The 18057-nt window shown below is 54.7% G+C and overlaps 7 protein-coding genes across 7 annotated transcripts; 4 read left to right on the top strand and 3 right to left on the bottom strand.

Moving 5' to 3' along the window:
* Positions 1–28: 28 nt before the first annotated feature.
* G647_03166 (uncharacterized protein) lies at positions 29–1495 on the bottom strand (the record flags this gene model as incomplete). The annotated part of the gene is made up of 1 exon (XM_008727512.1): positions 29–1495. The coding sequence occupies one exon, from the start codon at positions 1493–1495 to the stop codon at positions 29–31; it is 1467 nt and encodes a 488-aa protein (XP_008725734.1).
* Positions 1496–1847: 352 nt separating this feature from the next.
* G647_03165 (uncharacterized protein) lies at positions 1848–3548 on the top strand (the record flags this gene model as incomplete). The annotated part of the gene is made up of 2 exons (XM_008727511.1): positions 1848–1862; positions 1926–3548. 2 exons carry the CDS (start codon positions 1848–1850, stop codon positions 3546–3548), a joined length of 1638 nt encoding a protein of 545 aa, XP_008725733.1.
* Positions 3549–5065: 1517 nt separating this feature from the next.
* G647_03164 (uncharacterized protein) lies at positions 5066–6533 on the bottom strand (the record flags this gene model as incomplete). Its single annotated transcript, XM_008727510.1, has 3 exons — positions 5066–5437; positions 5540–6139; positions 6387–6533. 3 exons carry the CDS (start codon positions 6531–6533, stop codon positions 5066–5068), a joined length of 1119 nt encoding a protein of 372 aa, XP_008725732.1.
* A 2180-nt stretch (positions 6534–8713) lies between these two features.
* G647_03163 (uncharacterized protein) lies at positions 8714–11692 on the top strand (the record flags this gene model as incomplete). The annotated part of the gene is made up of 1 exon (XM_008727509.1): positions 8714–11692. The coding sequence occupies one exon, from the start codon at positions 8714–8716 to the stop codon at positions 11690–11692; it is 2979 nt and encodes a 992-aa protein (XP_008725731.1).
* Positions 11693–12402: 710 nt separating this feature from the next.
* Positions 12403–13162, top strand: G647_03162 (uncharacterized protein; the record flags this gene model as incomplete). Its single annotated transcript, XM_008727508.1, has 2 exons — positions 12403–12802; positions 12924–13162. 2 exons carry the CDS (start codon positions 12403–12405, stop codon positions 13160–13162), a joined length of 639 nt encoding a protein of 212 aa, XP_008725730.1.
* A 1400-nt stretch (positions 13163–14562) lies between these two features.
* On the bottom strand, positions 14563–15135 carry G647_03161 (uncharacterized protein; the record flags this gene model as incomplete). The annotated part of the gene is made up of 1 exon (XM_008727507.1): positions 14563–15135. One exon carries the CDS (start codon positions 15133–15135, stop codon positions 14563–14565), a length of 573 nt encoding a protein of 190 aa, XP_008725729.1.
* Positions 15136–15640: 505 nt separating this feature from the next.
* On the top strand, positions 15641–17281 carry G647_03160 (uncharacterized protein; the record flags this gene model as incomplete). Its single annotated transcript, XM_008727506.1, has 1 exon — positions 15641–17281. The coding sequence occupies one exon, from the start codon at positions 15641–15643 to the stop codon at positions 17279–17281; it is 1641 nt and encodes a 546-aa protein (XP_008725728.1).
* Positions 17282–18057: the final 776 nt, after the last annotated feature.

Raw genomic sequence — 18057 nt, 5'->3', positions numbered from 1 at the left:
AAAGTCTTCTTGTACAATATGTGGCCGGCTAACGATTGCGCTTCTTCGCCCGGCCCGTCTGGCTTTGTCGCCATTCTGTTGCAGCTGCTACCGAAGTCAACGAGATCTTTCTGAAGAGGGCAACGAAGCCGCCTCCAAAGGTGCGTTCGCCCACGAGAGGCCGGCAGATCATGACCGGGGCTTGATCTTTGGACGTGGGTAGAGGTGGAGATGTCGGTAGGTTTTCGACTTCTCTGTCTGAAGCGGGTTCGCTTGGGGTCTCGGGTCCACTGACATCGTCGCCTTCGCTGTCTGTCAGTTCGCTTGCGGGAGTCTCCACTGCAACTGGCTCTGTCTCATCGCCGTCCTCTTTCTCTTCCGAGTTGAGTGGGGAGGCAGAACCACGCTTTTCCTCTCCCTCATGAACCAGAGAGGCAGAGCCTTTCCTTGGCTTGACAATCCTTACGTCCCACTTCCTGCCACTGCTGATGCCCTCTCCAAGCTCGAGCACCTTGCCCATCTCCAGGCCCAGCCCTTCCTCGGCAATGACACGGACACATTCGCCAATCTGCGTGATGCTAGGGACAAACACTAGTAGTCTTCCGTTGTCCTTCATCGCAGGGGCGACGTGTCGTAACTGCTCGTGCACGCCCGGCATGTCCAGGCACACGTAGTCCAGATACTCCGCCTGGCCGGTGTTACCATGAGAGTGCTGGACAAGCCAGTCTTGGAGCGACGAAGTGTAGAAATCGACATGCGGCCAGTATAGACCTCTTCGGAAGCCGCGCACGATCTTCTCGGCGTGGGTGCTGTATGAAGGGACCGCTTCGACCGTGTGGATTACCGCCCGGCGGGAAGACTTCCATTGCGACCAGGTTTGTGTGAGTGTGGATGTGGATGTGGGCGCCTCGGAGCGTTCATGTTCCGCAGGAGTTGAGGGCGTGACGGCCGTGAGATCGCCGTATAGACGGCACTTGGGCAGTTCGGCGGTAGGAGGGGATGGGTTCGCCGCGGCGATTGCGCGAGCGAGGTGCAGCGTGAGACTGCCGTGGCCGGTTCCTGCTTCTAGGATATCTATGCGCGGGGGACTATCGTTTCCTGCATGCTCCTCGGCAACGGGCTCAGGATGGATGTCAAGCAGGGAAACAATGGTAGAGGCATAGCTCGAGTAGACGGGCGTCACGAGCCTCGGTGTAAGTGTGACATAGTCCTCCAGGGAGGGAAGCTCAACTCGATGCAGGCCGCCTTTCGAGGAGCGAACAAAGGTAGACGTGACGGGCTTGCCGATAATGTCATTGAGTTGGAGCTGGCCTTTTGCGAGGTCGAATTTGGCATTCCGTGCCAGCGGGAAGGTGAGTCTCGATCCATCGATCAGCACTCGATCGCCCTCGGCGAAGCGCGTCACGTCGCGAGCAGCAGCGGCATTGTGGAAGAGCTTGGTGGCAGGAATGCCACTGCGGTGCTGAAGCCTGGAGAAACCAAGAAGTCTTATCAAGGGCCGCAACAGTCCTGACATGCCACAGCACTACAGTATGCCTGTGAAATTGTCGAGTGTGCGCTCGCCTGCGCTGGAATATCCGGAACAAGTATTTTGTATCTCCCAATTTGACCAGATCTGACTATGCTATTTACGGCAATTCGCGGCCGATGGATTTCTCTACGCAGCACGCAGTATGCTACGCAGTTATGCATCTATGCCTGCGCCCATGTGCCAACCAGCCATCACCCGCCAGCCTGGCAATCACTCGTCCTTCATTTTGCTCGATGCCTTCTAGAAGAAACAGTTGCTGACGCTTCACAAACATCGTCCACCTCTTCGTCTGTAGCGACGAGGCTCAAATTGGGCCGGGGCCTGTCCCCATGCCAGCATGACCAGAAGAATTGTATGGCCGCGATCACACCTCCCCTCCCCCTTCCCTCCCGGCTGGATGGCTAATGCTCTTTAGGTCCGCACCGGCATACAGTTGAGCGTGATTAGCGTCCTCCTCTTCATCATCGTCGCCTTCCTCGATAACCGGTACCGCGTCCTCCCAAATGCCATCCACAGCCATCTGCCCGCCCATCACCCGGGCTTCGTAGTCACAGACGTTACAGTCGTGACCTGCTCCTCCCTAAATCCCTTCAGCAAATGCACCGTCGAGGGCCCCGGCTGGCACCGCATAAACAAAGACCTCTACTTGGGCAAAGGCTACGTCTCCTCCGCCTACCTGGTCGTCAAGCGCAAGCCGGAAGATGACCTTTCAGCCCACGAAGAAGTGGTTACGGACTTGAGAGTCGGCCGGCTGCAACCATCCTCCGTCGATCCGACTGCTAAGGATGAGCGCTGGGAATCTCGCCCTGCGGGCATCTGGGTCAAACTGTCGACCAAGCGCCACGCAGCCGACATGGTCACAGGTGTGGACGTGCTCTTCGGCGCTGATGCCGTCGACCCGCGCTCAAACTGGCAGGTCCAGGACCTGTCCTTGTTCCTCGACGCGGACCGCGATAGTGCGGAGCCACGACTCACCGTGCGACGAGGCCCCGCGCTGAAAGTTGAGAAACCTGTGCCTCGAATCCGCAAGGACGGCAAGTTTAAAATCATGCAAGCCGCAGATCTACATCTCGCGACTGGACTGGGGAAATGCCGCAATGCTCTACCTGAAGGCCAGCCATGCGATGCCGACCCACGCACCCTGGACTTCATTGCCCGCATGATCGAAGAGGAGAAGCCAGATTTCGTCGTCCTCACGGGGGATCAAGTGAACGGGGATACCGCACCGGACGCCCAGACCGCCATCTTCAAATACAGCGAGATGTTTGCTCGGCATCGAATCCCCTACGCGGGCATCTTCGGCAACCACGACGACGAAGGCAACCTTAACCGTGCGGAGAGCATGGCCGTCATGGACGGCCTCCCGTTCTCCATGTCAACCGCCGGGCCTGAGGACGTCGACGGGGTGGGAAACTATTACGTCGAGATCCTCGGACGGGGCAGCACCTCACATTCAGCACTCACGCTGTACCTGCTTGACACACACAGCTATTCGCCAGACGAAAACCACTACCACGGCTACGACTGGCTCAAGCCCTCACAGATCGATTGGTTCAAAACCACCGCCCAGTCCCTCCGCCGCAAACACAAGGAATACACCCACATCCACATGGACCTGGCTTTCATCCACATTCCCCTCCCCGAGTACCGGAACCCGGACGGCCTCAGCCACGTGGGCAACTGGACCGAGCCGCCCACCGCACCGGCGTACAACTCGAACTTCAAGGACGCGCTGCTCGACGAGAATGTCTTGCTCGTGAGCTGCGGCCACGACCACGTCAATGACTACTGTCTTCCCTCGCTGGGTCGGGACAAACGACCTGCACTGTGGATGTGCTACGGTGGGGGCGCCGGCTTCGGTGGCTACGGCGGCTATTACGGCTATCATCGGCGGGTGCGCTTCTTCGAGATGGACATGAACGAGGCGAGGATCACAACATGGAAGAGGCTGGAGTGGGCCGAGACCGAGGCCGCCCTGAAACAGAGGGTTGATGAGCAGATTGTCGTGGATGGTGGTAGGGTCGTCACGGGGATGTAGTGGATCGCCGATGACCAGGAACGAGAACGAGAATCAGAATGAGAATGAGAACAGGAACGTCAACATTGAGACTGGGTCAAAGCTAATGGATACCACCGCTAACACGTTTATCAACCAGTCGGGTTTAAAGGCATGCCCGCTACAGGCAAAGTGACGCCCCACGCCGCGAATGAACAAGGAGACGAGGGCAATCTGATGCCGCGGTCCAGAGCCTATGTCGATCGTGAGCACCGCCGCCAATGGCACGATCTGGTACGGCCTGCTAAAAGGCGGAGGTTTCCAGCTTCTATGGTCCTCGATGAGCTTGAAAGTTGATTTGGTCAGACGGCGGTTTAGCTGGCCACTCCTCGCGACATCACTAGGATGCGGTGGGGAGACAGACACGTCACGGAAGAGACAGCTATAGTATAGCGATATTGCACGAGAGCTGACAGTACATTTCGGTTGCTTTCGTTGTACGCAACTTGAGGGGGTACGGCGACCTGGGACCTTGGCCGGATCGTGCTTGAAGCACGGAGGGATCCAACTTATTGGTGCTTGAACACTACTTGGAGTGATGGTGAGGAAATGAGGGACACACACACACAGAGAGAGAGAGAAAGAGAGAGAGAGGAGAGGGGGGGGAGAGAGAGAGGGAGGAGGGGGACTCGCCTACAGACTACAGATTACAGTTGCAGACAGCAGTCCAAGATCCCGACATGATCGAAAATTGAAAAGATGGTCATGACGCCTTGAGACAGAGCTCCCTGATTGATCGCGAACTGATCAATACCGTAAGAAATGAACGAAGAAAACCAACGAGGCTGCCACGGATGGGTACCTGGTACCTACTGTATGTATATTCTTGCTTCCGCCATGCGAGTCATCCAAGGTGCCAAAACCTTTTTCCTTTGGAACCATCATCCACCTTATGCTGCGGTGTTGGATCGAAGGGGAAGTGAAACCTTTCCTGCCCGGTTCGGGGACAAGTAGGTTTTTCCTGCATTGATACGACTGTCGTTGTGACAAATCCCATCCCTCAAAAGTGCCCATTAACTGTGAAACCAAACCGTGCCGTGGCTGGTCAAGAAGCGGATGACTTTGTCCGGGATCGTCGAGACAATCTTCGCAAGTCGAAATATGTATCCATGCATGCATGGCTGAAAGTAAGTGAAGGCCAAGGGATTTGATTTGGGTTGGCGCCCGACAGTGAAGTGAAGTGAAGTGAAGTGAAGTGAAGTGAAGTGAAGTGAAGTGAAGTGAAGTGAAGTGAAGTGAAGAGAAGTGAAGTGAAGAGAAGTAAAGAGGGTGAGGTGGGGTGAGGTGAGGCAGGAAGTCAGGAACGAAGTTTCTCTCGACGAGGCTGGTCAGTCAGTGGGTAAGTCAGTCAGACAGTGGTGGCAAGGCTGAGGTGGAGAAGGGCGAAGATATCACGAATGAATATGAATGAATGAACGGACATTGTCAATAGGGATTCGAGTATCTTCTCTCCTTTCCTGTTTGCTTTTCTTTCTCTGTCTCGTCGCTCATCCTCATAATCACCACCACTTCTCACAGAGGACTCTCTTCTCTTCCATCCCGCGCTGGGTCCGGAACCACGCGACGAACTGGTCCGTCATGGCTGGCAAGCCGCACACGTACACGATCACGGTGTCCCTGCGGTCTTCTGGGCCGAGAGCTTCCTCGAGATCATGCTCCTGAATGCGTCTATATTGCGTTGGTTGGACTCCAGGCCCCGAGTCAATCTCGTTGTACCGCTCCAGCAGGTCGGGCGCCCCCGCAGAATTGAACAGCCGCGACAGTTGCGAGTACGTGTTCCGCCAGGAGACCGTGTTCGGACTCCGGCTCACGTAGTTCTGCATGATCTGGGAGTATTGGTCGGAGATTTCGGGCCGATCGGGAAATCGAGTCTGTCAAGCAAGCCGTGTTCGCGTCAACAGAAATTCGCAATACCCTCGTCGAGACGCGCGGACGCGGACAAGCATCGTAGGAACTGCGTGTCAACAACATACCTTTATTGCTGCCGCGAAGGAGCGCCTAGCCTCCGATCTGTCCGTAGGCTCTTCGGATTTAACCCCCGTGATGAACTGCGTGTATCGGAAGTTTACTTGCACGTGGTGTTTCCAGTGATGTGCAATATCGGCGAGTCTGGTCGCGAACAGGATGTCCTCCTCTTGGTCGGTCTCTGCGTTCTTTTCCCGTCGTGCGCTGTAAAGGACGCTTACTTCCATGGGCATCCCGCCCAGTCTATTGGCCCCGGCTTCGTGCATGGCTGAGATCATGCTCATGATTGGGTTGATCCCGACTCCTCCGGCCACGAAGACCACTCTGTCAATTCTTTCGCGTTCTTCTCGCTTGAGGGTTGGCGGTGGATAGACGAAGCTGCCTCCCACCCTGAAACTCACGGTCGAGTCGAGGATGTCTGACACGGGACGCCATAGGTATGCCGCGGGAGGGTTTGACGGGGAGTCTTGAATTGCCAATTCAATGTGCGGATCTTCCTGGCTCTGGACAGACGCTTGGGGAGGAGAGGTGATGGTGAAGCCTCCAACGACATCGATGTTCGGGATATACAGGTCTACGTATTGACCTGGGAGGTGGCGGAGGGGCGGCTACTAGATATCTCATGGGTAAGTGGAAATAGATCTATGAGTGCCCAGCAGTACGGCTTTATTTCCCTGACAAGGAGACTGGCTCACTGGGTACAGTGCAACAGTGGGCGTCGCTCGTCTGCTCTTGGAGGAGCACTCTCATCTTGAGGCTTGAAATGTCGCAGAGGCTGCTGCTCTGACGAGTGAACACATTCCTCTGTAGGATTGCGGTATCAAGCATGGCATAACGAGAAAGAGAAGCACCTACCCCATCCTTGGGCAAACTGAGCCTCAATAGCCGTATCTTAGAGTTGACCTGGTCAACTTTGCTCAGTCGTGCCGACCATACACCTTGCTGACGAGGCTCTTCAGCAGTCCTGATGATATGTGGTATTGAATCTTTGACGGAGGCCATCCTTCGTGTGTATAGAAATGGGGAAGAGAAAGGGCTCAGAGGATAGTGGGACGGGGATTTGAGAACCGGTCTGGTAGTAGCACGGATTGTGCGATGGATTGTTCGGTTGCTCAGATTCATTTCATGATCAACAGGAAGCTCCCTCTAAAGCGGGAGGTTTTCCACATCAGTCCGTAGACGCACAGTCATGGGAGTTATGTTTCTGCCGGTATCGAGAGCCCAGCGATGAGAAGCTGGTGATTTTGACGGGAGTGGATGACGCTTCCAACCATAGTAGCCCCACTTGCCTGCGACAAGCGATGGCAGAGGCGAGAATCGAACCATGCTTGCCAATGGCCATGTTGAAAGACGAGAGAGAAAGATAAAAGCTCACTTATTCGAGTGTATGCATGTTGAATGACTTTCGAAATTACCCTACCTGCGCTACAAGGTAGGCATGACGTGGCATGGAGGAGACGGCACGTCCTGCGCAGCTGCTGTACATTGGGAGAGCAAGCCCTCGATTATCGCTGCCACGACCTGCACCATCTGGCCAAACTCATTGATCCTGCCGCCGAAACGTCCGATTCATGTCTCGCCTCGTCATGCGTAGGAGCAATTCTTGGTACCATGTGAGATTCATGCTCTTCATCTGCTCTGGGCAGCCTCGCAAATCACCTGTGGAGATACCGATTGCTTGGTGCGGATGAGATTGGGTTGAAGGCGGCAGTATGAAGATATCGCCCACATGTCACAGCATGGCATAGCGAGAAAGGAACACCTGCTGTGTATCGGTCGGCGCTGGGCGATTGAGCTGCGTGTCAGCTAGATATATCCCTCGAGAGACCAGAAGCATCGACAGTCGGAGGCAGCAGCTTCAGACGTATCGGGCGAGCTTTGCAAAAGAGAATTAAAAACAAAAGAACAGGGACAAACGTAGGTTGAGTTCCTACGGGTGATGAACATGGATACTTGTCGTGGAAAGCAGTGTCTGTATCAGTAGGAGCCAACTACCATGGTTATCGTCTCGAGCGCAGCCATTGAAAATAGACTAATGACTTCCTATTGACAATAACGTTGGTCTCTCGTCCCATTGAAACCATGATGGCTTACAACAGGTATATCAAGATTGTAGAGTCTGCCTCAGCAGCACCGGGGCAAAATCTTTCGTATGACAATGACAAGCATCAACGATGGACATCAGATGGACATGTAGGCTCCAACAGGACTTGGTGTTTCGAGATGTTCCTTTGATAAAATCCTTTCCACATCAATGTCCTCGAGAATATGTGGTGACCAGCGCAGGAGAGGCTGTAAGCAGGTGAGGGGCTGGGCGTGCTGAGATGGGTGCACCCGAAGGGAAAAGGAAAGGTGTCGAACAACTGCAGCCAATCGTCTCGAGAATGCGGCTCACAACAGCATCGAGGAGGGCAGCGGGTAAAGGAATGAAGACATCTCACTAGCTCCCCATCATCTGGTCGACAAAGCTGGGGTTATGTCGATGATAGAAAGGGTGGTGGAAGGGATGCAGTTGCATCAACCTTGGGTCATCAGGGCTTTGCCGAGATAGGCCCTTTTAGTGGGCGGCGACACAGCTGGGACTTTCTCTCAACCTCACTCCTGCCCGCTCATCCCTCCGACGGCCGCCAACCTGATAATGCGCGCATACCTGCCCACACTCCTTTTCCGAACGACGTGGACGAACGTGTCGACAGAAGAGGACGCTGTATAGACGGATATAGGGACATTCCTTCAGACCCAAGGTGGATGGTGGAGCATATCAGATTCGGAGGACGCACAATAGGTATTGAACACCCAGAACAGTCTCTCCATCATATTGCGTTCACCCACACTGACACTGCTCAGATCCTCGATCGCAAGACCATTTTCGATTATTACATTTACTTCCTGAACCATCTTACCCCATCTCGCCTCTGCCAGTGGCCAATATCAATTATTCGTTCATCAGACAGATGTCTACATGGCGGCCACAATAGCATTATCAAATACCGCAGAAATCATGTCAACCACAATACTGGACGTCGAGATGACGGACGTGTCGAAGGCTGGTCTTCCAAGGTATGCTGGCAGACGCTATGCTGCTTGAAGCCCGTTGTGGTCCAATGGTGGGTTTCGATACTGATGAGTTCAGTCATGATCAAGTCATGGACAACCAGTCAGACGACGATTCGGTCATCAAAATGGAAGACGAATCCGACGACGATGCTTCTCCGGGCGGACCGACTTCTGTCCTTCGAAGTCTGCAGCTCGAGAGCGATGCCCGTGATTCTCCTAACAGTTCGATGACCTCGGTTTCGGTCGCCTTGTCCCTCCCAGAGCAGAAGGTGAAGGCTACACCGAAAGCCGAACACAAGCATGAGAGCCAGAACAACGTAAGCCCGTACATGTATATGAAGGCTTCTACAACGGCTCGAGCCAAATCGTCCATTCCTCCGAGGCTCCCCTCTTCCGAATATGCCAGCCAATGTGTGGCTGCTGCCGAGGCCTCGAGGCTTGATCCCTTTGCCTTGCATGAAGACGAGCACAGACTGTTACAAGACAAGCTGTGTTACTCCCATGTTACGGTGTACCTCAATATTCGCAACGGCATTCTTAGACTGTGGACGCGGAACCCAAGCGTGAGCGTGAGCCTCGATGAGGCCATCGGCTGTGCAAGAGATGAACGCTGGACGCGTCTTGCTTGTTTCGCCTATGAATGGCTTGTGAGAAGAGGCTACATCAACTTTGGCTGCGTCGACTCCCCATTCATAAGCCGAAGTGTTGGTCGTGGGCGGAAGAAAGAGGTGTCCCGTGAGACGATCGTGGTCATTGGCGGTGGTATGGCCGGCCTCAGCACCGCAAGGCAGCTCACAAACCTCTTCAAACACTACCCAGATCGTGCTCCCCCACGAGTCATCGTGCTCGAAGGCCGTGAGAGAATAGGTGGGCGAATTTATTCACATCCTCTTACCAGCATGCGATCAACCAAGTTATCACCTGATCAGAGACCCACCGCTGAGATGGGTGCTCATATCATCGTCGGATTCGAACGCGGAAATCCTCTCGATGCCATTGTCCGTGGCCAACTTGCCCTCGACTGCCACCTCCTGCGAGACCTCTCTACCCTCTACGATATCGACGGTACACCCGTTAATGGAGTCAACGATGCAATGATAGAAAGGTTGTACAACGACGTCCTCGATCGAACGGGTCATTACCGGCTCAAGCATCCTGTCAAGAGAACTGCACATGGCGACAAAGAGTTAATTGAGGCAGGACGTGATCCTCCCGAAGAGGAGTCAATCACGATAAAACAGTTCGAAGAAGCTACTGCACTCGGCACAATCGATCAACTGCTGTCAAGCAGAAAGTCTAAGAGGAGAGGTGCAGGCCATCGAGCCGCAAAAGGCGACAAGTCCAAAGAAGAAGTCGACACAAGTATGGAGACCAAGACTCAGCTTCCTGCCGCGCAGGCAGCCAAAGAGTTTGGCTTCTTACTAAGGAAGACAACCCAGATGCACGAGACGTTGGAGCTGGATGACCTTGCCTCCCAGCTCAACCAGTCTCTTGGATCAGTCATGAATGCCGGTATTGACCAGTACCAGAAATTTCTCGACCTCAAACCCTATGCCCTGCGCCTCATCAACTGGCATTTCGCGAACCTCGAATACGCAAATGCGGCCAACGTGGACAAATTGAGCTTAAGAGGTTGGGATCAGGACATCGGCAACGAGTTCGAAGGAGAGCACGCCCAAGTTGTCGGCGGCTACCAACAGGTCCCGCGCGCCATATGGCGTCACCCAGAACCTCTCGATGTCCGGTTGCGCAAGCCTGTCAAGAGCATCCGCTATAGTGCGGCCGGCTCCCAAGGCAAAGCAACTGTCACTTGTGAGGACGGCCAATCGATCGATGCAGACAAAATCGTTTTTGCGGCGCCCCTGGGCGTTCTCAAAGAACAGACGATCCAATTCGACCCACCTCTGCCCCAGTGGAAGCGAGATGCCATTAGAAGAATGGGCTTCGGCTTACTGAACAAGGTCGTTCTTGTTTTCGAGAGACCATTTTGGGACGTTGACCGAGACATGTTCGGTCTTCTGCGCGCTCCGCGCGATAACGCTGGCTTCAGTCAGAGCGACTACAAAAAAGGTCGGGGTCAATTCTATCTCTTCTGGAATTGCATCGACACAAGCGGACTACCCGTCCTCATTGCCCTCATGGCAGGGGAAGCCGCGCACGAAGCCGAGAAGGTCAGCGACGAAATCCTAATAGGGGAGTGTCTGACCCAGCTGCGAAATGTATTCGGCGCGCCAAACGTGCCAATGCCTGTGGAGTCGATCGTCACTCGCTGGGGATCTGATCGGTTTGCGCGAGGCACGTACTCGTATGTTGCAGCCGAAGCAAGACCCGGTGACTATGACCTCATTGCCGCTCCCATCCAGAATCTGTTCTTCGCAGGCGAGGCCACGATTGCGTCCCATCCAGCAACAGTCCACGGCGCCTACTTGTCAGGTCTCCGTGCAGCGAATGAAGTATTTGAGTCGATGGTCGGTCCCATCGCTATACCATCCACACTTGTTCCCACCGCGGGTGCGAGAAAGTCATCTGCTCCAGTCGAAGTCAAGCAGATGGAAACACACATGGCCCAAGGCGGGAAGAGGAAGGGCGACGAACTCCTGCCTGCCGGTACCTTCACAAGACCTGTCAAGGAAAAGGACAATACGCTCCATGAAGCTTGGGATGCGGCTATGTGGGTCCGGATCTACGATGACCTCGGTCCGCCACCAGTGAAACCCGTGAAGTCAAACGTGAACTCTTTCCTCCTCTTCTCGGGTGAACACTGGGATGAAGTCAAGGCTCGACTAGCAGAGGAGCGATCGCGGACGGGTAAAAAGACCAAACAGTCCGAACGAGATCAAGTCCGCGTCGAGCTCGGCAAGATGTGGGCTGCTCTGTCCGAGGAAGGGAAGAAACCCTACACGGACAGGACGAGCAAGAACCGTGAAGAGAACGAGGCGGCTCTGAAAGAGTGGTCTGTCAAAGCTGCGGAATGGGACAGGCGGACTTGGGAGGTCAAGGATGTCTGGATCAAAGAGGGCAACAGCTTCGAAGAGTTTTGCAAGCGCAAAAGGGAAGATGAGGAGGCCATGGATGTGGAAGCCGCCAAGCGTGCGAGGGTTTAGATGGCTACACATTGGTTATGATTACATTAGAGCGCATGGTGCATCGGGGAGGATCTGGTGACTCCGCTACAGTATTTGGTAGCCGAATATCGCTTGCAGATGTATGATGCACTCCCGAGGCAGTCATCAGACGCCCTCTCTGGTTACGTATGATGATTGTGGTGAACTTTTCAAGCCCTTTCCACCATTGACAGGATCCAGCGTTGGTTGTTAGGTCAGATTATAGAAACTGCGCAGGGCAGATCAATTCAGACTGCGCAGGGCCGCTGTATGAAAACACCACTTCCGATATCGGCTATACCCCAGACTCGATCGAAGCACCAGAAGCGGGGGACCGGGTGACTCAGACCAACATCGTATTCGCACAGCTATGGACATGTAGCATTCGTGAGCAGTGCAAAAGAGCGATCGCCGATTTGTCGTACCATGAAAGTCGCGGCTCCAATAGTGGTACGGGGTATATCAGCGTAACAAAGCCTGAATAGATCCTGATCGAGGACTCAACAAGTCGTCGATAAACCGGGTACAGAGTACCTCGTACTAATCGATCTAGGTTCTGCGTCGACCGATACCATCGAGTACAGTGGTTGCGGGAGGAGAAGGGAACCAGAACCCCATCGAATATTTATCCATCTCTCTATTCATCCACTCATCGAAATTATAACTTCTACGCTACGCTCCGCAGGAAAACGACATCAATCCTCCGCCAAATGGGTCAATTCTACGAAACCTTCCCCCCCTCCCTGGTGCAATGGCTCCTCGAGCAAAAAGTCTTCTACATCGCCTCGGCGCCCCTGTCGGGGGACGGCCACGTCAACGTCTCCCCCAAGGGCGTGTCCGACAAAGGCGGGCCCTTCTTTGGCGTGATCAAGGAGTCGAAATCACAACGACAACTACAGCGACACGTTCGCAGCCCTGACGAGGAAGACCGCCGCCGCACCGCCCCCACTAACGACAAGGACATCCTGATCCGCCAGTTCTGGTACATGGACCTCACGGGCAGTGGGATCGAGACGACGAGCCACTTGCACGAGCCGGGCAACGGGCGCATCACGGTCATGTTCAATGCGTTTTCGGGCCCGCCTCGCATTTTGAGAATCTTCGGGAAAGGTGCGTATTGAGCATTGCGTTCTAGGAAATACTTGTATTCGGGGGATCTTGTCCAACCCTGTTGTGCTAGACTGAGGGCGAACGCACGCGCATCCATACTGACGGTATGCCACCCACACAGGAACACCGCTCGAATACGGCACCCCCGCGTTCGACGAGATCGTCAAGTCGCAGGGCGTGACGATCATCCCGGGCACCCGGTCCATCGTCCTGGTGGACATCCACCAGGTGGGCACGTCCTGCGGGTTCAGCATGCCGTGTTACGAGTTTGTCAGCTTCCGACCGACGTTGAATGATTTCTTTGAGAAACGCGTCAAGAGCGAGAGGGAGGGAAAGCGCGAGGATGGGATTGAGAGGTGAGTACTGTACTGTCGGCATGTTTGATTCCCTCTTCCCCTCTTCTCTACGGAGCGGAGTATTTCCTCCGGGTCTAGGTCGATTGCACTTCCACTTCGACCACGCCATCGTGAAGATGGTGACGGCGATGACGTTCCCGATGCGCACGCCGCTCTAAGAACGACATGCCATTATATTCATAATCATATTCATGTTCATAATCATATTGATGTCAATTTCAATGTCAGCGGGGTCAACTGGCTATGTAGCTTACCCTTCACTTCTCAACAGGTACTGGGCGTACAAGAACGCGTGGAGCATGGACGGCCTGCCTGGGATGCAGCGCGGCGTGAAGACCGCCCTCACCGACAACGTCAAGCCGATCAAGAAGATGGTCGGACCGTACGCGCCTGAGATGGGCCGGCGGAGGAGGTCGACGCGGACGTTCACGTTGTGGCATTTGATCCTCGCGGCGCTGTTGGGCGCGCTGAGTATCGTTGCGGTGGGCTTGGTTGTCGTGAGATCTGGGTCCGTGGCGGTATGCTACGGGAGGGAATGTACGACGATGCACTGTGTTGGGAAGCCATGTCTGGGGGATGGAAATGCTAGGTAGATTACGCGAGGGTCCATGTCAATGGCGGGAACTGTGGTCTTGGGTGGACGGCAGAGTGGCATGTCTCCAAAAGCACAGGGGTTATGAATCACGATCGCGAGGCTGTCTCAGGGCATTGATCAAGTCTTGAGCTGAAGTGGGACATTGTATTGTAATTATCGCGAACCAACGCCTTGAAATTTTGGGGTATCAAAAGAAAACAATCACGGGCTGTACAGTACATAAGTAGCAATTTAGGAGCGCCAACTGCGCTTGTTTAGTCCCTCGTCTCTTCTGCTCACATCCATCCACAATGCCACGGAGCGGGCATGAGGCACCAACTCTTGGTAACACCTGCTTTCCACATCAATATCCTCCAGCTTTTAATTTTACGAGCTGGACGTCACCTGCCTGGGTGGCGCAGGTCCCAGACTGGAAAACCATCGCCCATGGCCGAAATATTTGTCTTATCGACCAGTACAGTGCATGCCTGCGCTCGTTGCTGAACAGCACCAGCAACAAACAGCCGACTTTGGCAGGAAGTAGGTCCGTGTGGCCAACACAGTGGTGCGAGGCTGAGATCTTCAAGGTAGAAGGCTTGCTTGACGTGCGGCATGGCACTCTCGGGGACTGCGCCACCAATGGTAGTGACAAGGCTCGGTCGGCGGGGCGGTCACCCACGTGCCTGCGCAGGGATCTTTGTCGAGTTGCAATTGAGAAAGTCCATCAATGGGATGCATTTCTCTCCTGGGATGCAGAATCCAACAAAGGACATTGGCCATCGAGGCCCTATCGTGGAGGTTTGTGGTAGGTGTGTTGCCGATTTGGGCTCTCAGCCCTTCTTGTTGCTTGATTGGGAATGATCTGGCGTCATCTGGCACACGGCCACTGCATTTCTTCCAATCCAGTCGAGCTCGTAGAAGAGCGCGTTGGACTTGTTTTTTGATCGCCGTAACATGTGGTGACTGTGCTTGTGGGCCATCCGGTGGCCTCTCTTGTCCTGTCGTCGCTGCCGCTTGCGCTCGATCCGGCCTTGCTGGGTCTTCAATCGAGGGTAAAGACTCTCGTCAAGACACACTTTGCTGGTGCTTGCTTTGAAATGCGGTTCCGGCGTGCGCTCGGCACTGGTCCAGTCGTCGTCACTGGAAGGAGGGGTAGGGCTAAGAGAGGTGCGCTGGAGTTCGCGGGGGTCGAGGAGGGCGAAGTGGCCCTCCAAGTAGAGGGCGTAGGAGTTGCGTCTGAGGAATTTCGGCGTCTCTTTGGTTTGTTCGAGGGTGGTCAATCTGGACTGCAGCTGGGTGGCGAACAGGTTTGCTGTCTTCTCCTCGAGGAAGCCGCGGATGCCCTCGTCTGGGACGACAGACGGGGATCGCGTCCGTGACTCGGTCCAACTATGCCCATCCATCGTCAGAGTGGTATGAACATGTTTTCGGATGGTTATGAGGTGGTTTGGTGGATGATGCCAGCTTTGTGAGTCGTGAAATCAGACAAACGACGTTGTTGTTGGGTGCCAGCCACCGCCGTGCACGTGCCGCTTCTGCCAAGCCGGCAATCACGGGAAACTCCGGCCTTGGCCGCGAACAAGCGCCGTTGCCGCACTACGACCGCCGCTCCAACCGTGACGGGACTGTTTGGTGTGGCATTGAACATGTTTTTGCGTGCAGATGTCCTTTCCTGGGGCATCCTGTAGAAAGCGTCGAGTGTTGGCTTTCATTGCCGATGTTCTTGGATGAAGATACTGTGTCGACGGTCCAAGAACGCGTCGAGATGGCGTTGACCAGATGACCCCGGGGTGATGCCCGCGCAGCGTCTGCCTGTTGCAACTCGACGCCTTTTTGGGGGCCCTATAAAACCGGACACTGACCACCAACAAACCATCCTTCCTACGCGGCATTCTTCCCATATTTGCGATGGCTAATGCCCACGAGGATGGGACCGAAACTATTCCCAATTCGCCAGACACACTGCTTCTGGAGGATTCCTTTTTCAGCCCAAGAACCAACGCAAAGCTAAGAGGTGACTTCGCGCGCTTAGTGCCTGTCAATCATAATGCCATACTTGCATTTCATTCCATCGCCGAACGCACCCGGCTTGAACCAGATTGGAACCCGCATATCCGGAGATTTCTCTTCATCGAGGATACGCCCCGAGCAATCTCACCAGAATGGGACGGTACTAGCGATACCAATAGCGATGCAACAGGCCCGCTCCAGCAGGGTCAAGTATTAGCGGGCTACTATAGACTCAGCCTCGATCTGATCACCAACCACCCGCGACTGGGTTGGGTGCTTGGTTCTGGCAGGAAGGATCTGCCCAATGGTGGTGTAGACTTCCTATTGACCCTGCAGAAAAACAGGCATCATGTCCACGGTAGGCATGCTCGTCTCGTACACGCCCAAAATGGCGCGTTGATGCTCGTCGTCGGCAAGGGAAAGGCTGTCGTTGTCAATGGCATTGAGCGCATGGAGGGCTCCCAGCGAGTAATGGGGTCGGTCCGCACGGCGCTCGCCTTCGGTAACTTGTCCTACAACTTGGAGTTCACAGGCTTGAACGAGACCAGCTACCGCGATAAGTTGGGCGAACTGTTCACGAAGCTCCATCCTGATGGTGACGTGCCGCCCATGTCTCTGGAGCTGACGCCTCTCGAACATCACCATGAATTACATGGCTTTCTGATACACTCTCCGTTCGCGTCCGGCGCCAGCGGCGTGGTGTCGGCGGGGTTCGAAAAATCAACGGGCCGGGCAGTTGCCATAAAACGCGTGAAGCGTACACCGGCGACAGTGGCAAGGATACAGCTGGAGATCCAAATCTATAGGAAGATTGGTGACCATCCAAATCTCTGCCATCTCATGGCAGACTTCTACTCTGGAGGTGACGAGTACAGCACGGGGAAATCCAAGATCAACGATGTGTATCTGGTGCACTCACCTTTGGCCAGACAGACCTTTCTCGACCTGACACTCTCCAAAAGGCCAGCTGAGGTCCGGTTGTCTGCCTTCCACCAAGTTATGAAGGGATTGGCACATCTCCATCAGCACAAAATCATGCACAGAGACTTGAAGCCTACCAACATGATGCTTGTTTCCTACCAGCCTGTTCATGCGATCATTATTGATTATGGCAGTGCCACCTTCGACACTACTTCTACCGACCACTACTGCGGCACTATCGCTTACCTGGCACCCGAGGTGCTGAGGCTCAAGTACGAGAGGAACAGGAATCTGAGACATGATGCGTATGATTGCCGGGTTGATGTCTGGTCGATGGGGCTTTCAGCGTATCAACTGTTTTTCCAGGAACCGTGCAGGTGGGAGAAGGGCGTCAGCAACACCGCTCACAAGGAGATCATACGCAAATTGAGGTCCCGTCCCGGATCGGTCGCCGACACACTTGAGAAGATGCTTTCGTGGCAAAGCGTCCATCGACCCACCGCTGATGAGGTACTCCGTTTCAAGGGCATCTGGTCTAAACTCGGCGATGCAGCTGAACGTCCGGAGGACGACCGCGCCGCCCACCCGCCACATGGTGCGAAAAAGCCGAAGGCATGACCTCCATCACCAGCAAGGTCTGGATGTGGCTGGACAAAACGTTGAGGTGCTCGTCAGCAAAAGCCTTGGAGACGTATTCCAGCGCTCTCCCAGAGACGAGTCACAGCAACAGGGCTGCCTTCTTATGAGCTTACATACGAACGCCCATTCCACGTTGCATTGTGGCTGAGTAGTTGGCCAGTCAGTCGTCGTTCGGGACTGCGGTGCGTCTTGGTACCTCACGGGAGCAAGCTAAACACCGGTCAGATTGACCTCACCAAGGAGGCTAAGAGCACGGAGACAGCCGGTCATGACGCTGCACGGTGCCCGATATCAGAGGGGCCTCATGACTATCAGTGCACAATGATCACCAACGCCTCGTCTTCTCTCGCCGTGCGGACTCCTGAAGCGGCTTAAGATTGGCGCTGGTGTCCGAAACGGTACCTCGGTCAACAATGCCATGCACGACAAAAGAGCGAGAGGCATCGAGCTTCGCCCACCCACCACGGCCCTTCGAGACGCTCCGCTTGGGCGTAGACTTCGAAGGCATTCAGCCGTCGCCGTTACACTCTCACACTTGGTCCAGAGCATCCCACCAGCCAGATGAAGGACGTAGTAGAGTTCTGTGAGTGTATACGTACGAGATTGATTGATCGCGAACTCACAAGTCACCCTTGAAGTGTTTGCCATCGCGGGAAACAGACGCCGCGGTTGAGCTGTGCAGGTTGTGAAGGGGGATTGTTCACCATTCGCACGCCACATGCAAGCACAAGTAGCAGGATCTTCTTGCACCGACC

This window comes from Cladophialophora carrionii (assembly GCF_000365165.1).
Source record: "Cladophialophora carrionii CBS 160.54 unplaced genomic scaffold supercont1.2, whole genome shotgun sequence".
Taxonomy (NCBI): domain Eukaryota; kingdom Fungi; phylum Ascomycota; class Eurotiomycetes; order Chaetothyriales; family Herpotrichiellaceae; genus Cladophialophora; species Cladophialophora carrionii.
The sequence above is the reverse complement of the archived record's forward strand: the minus strand, read 5'-3'. Positions and strand labels throughout refer to the sequence as shown.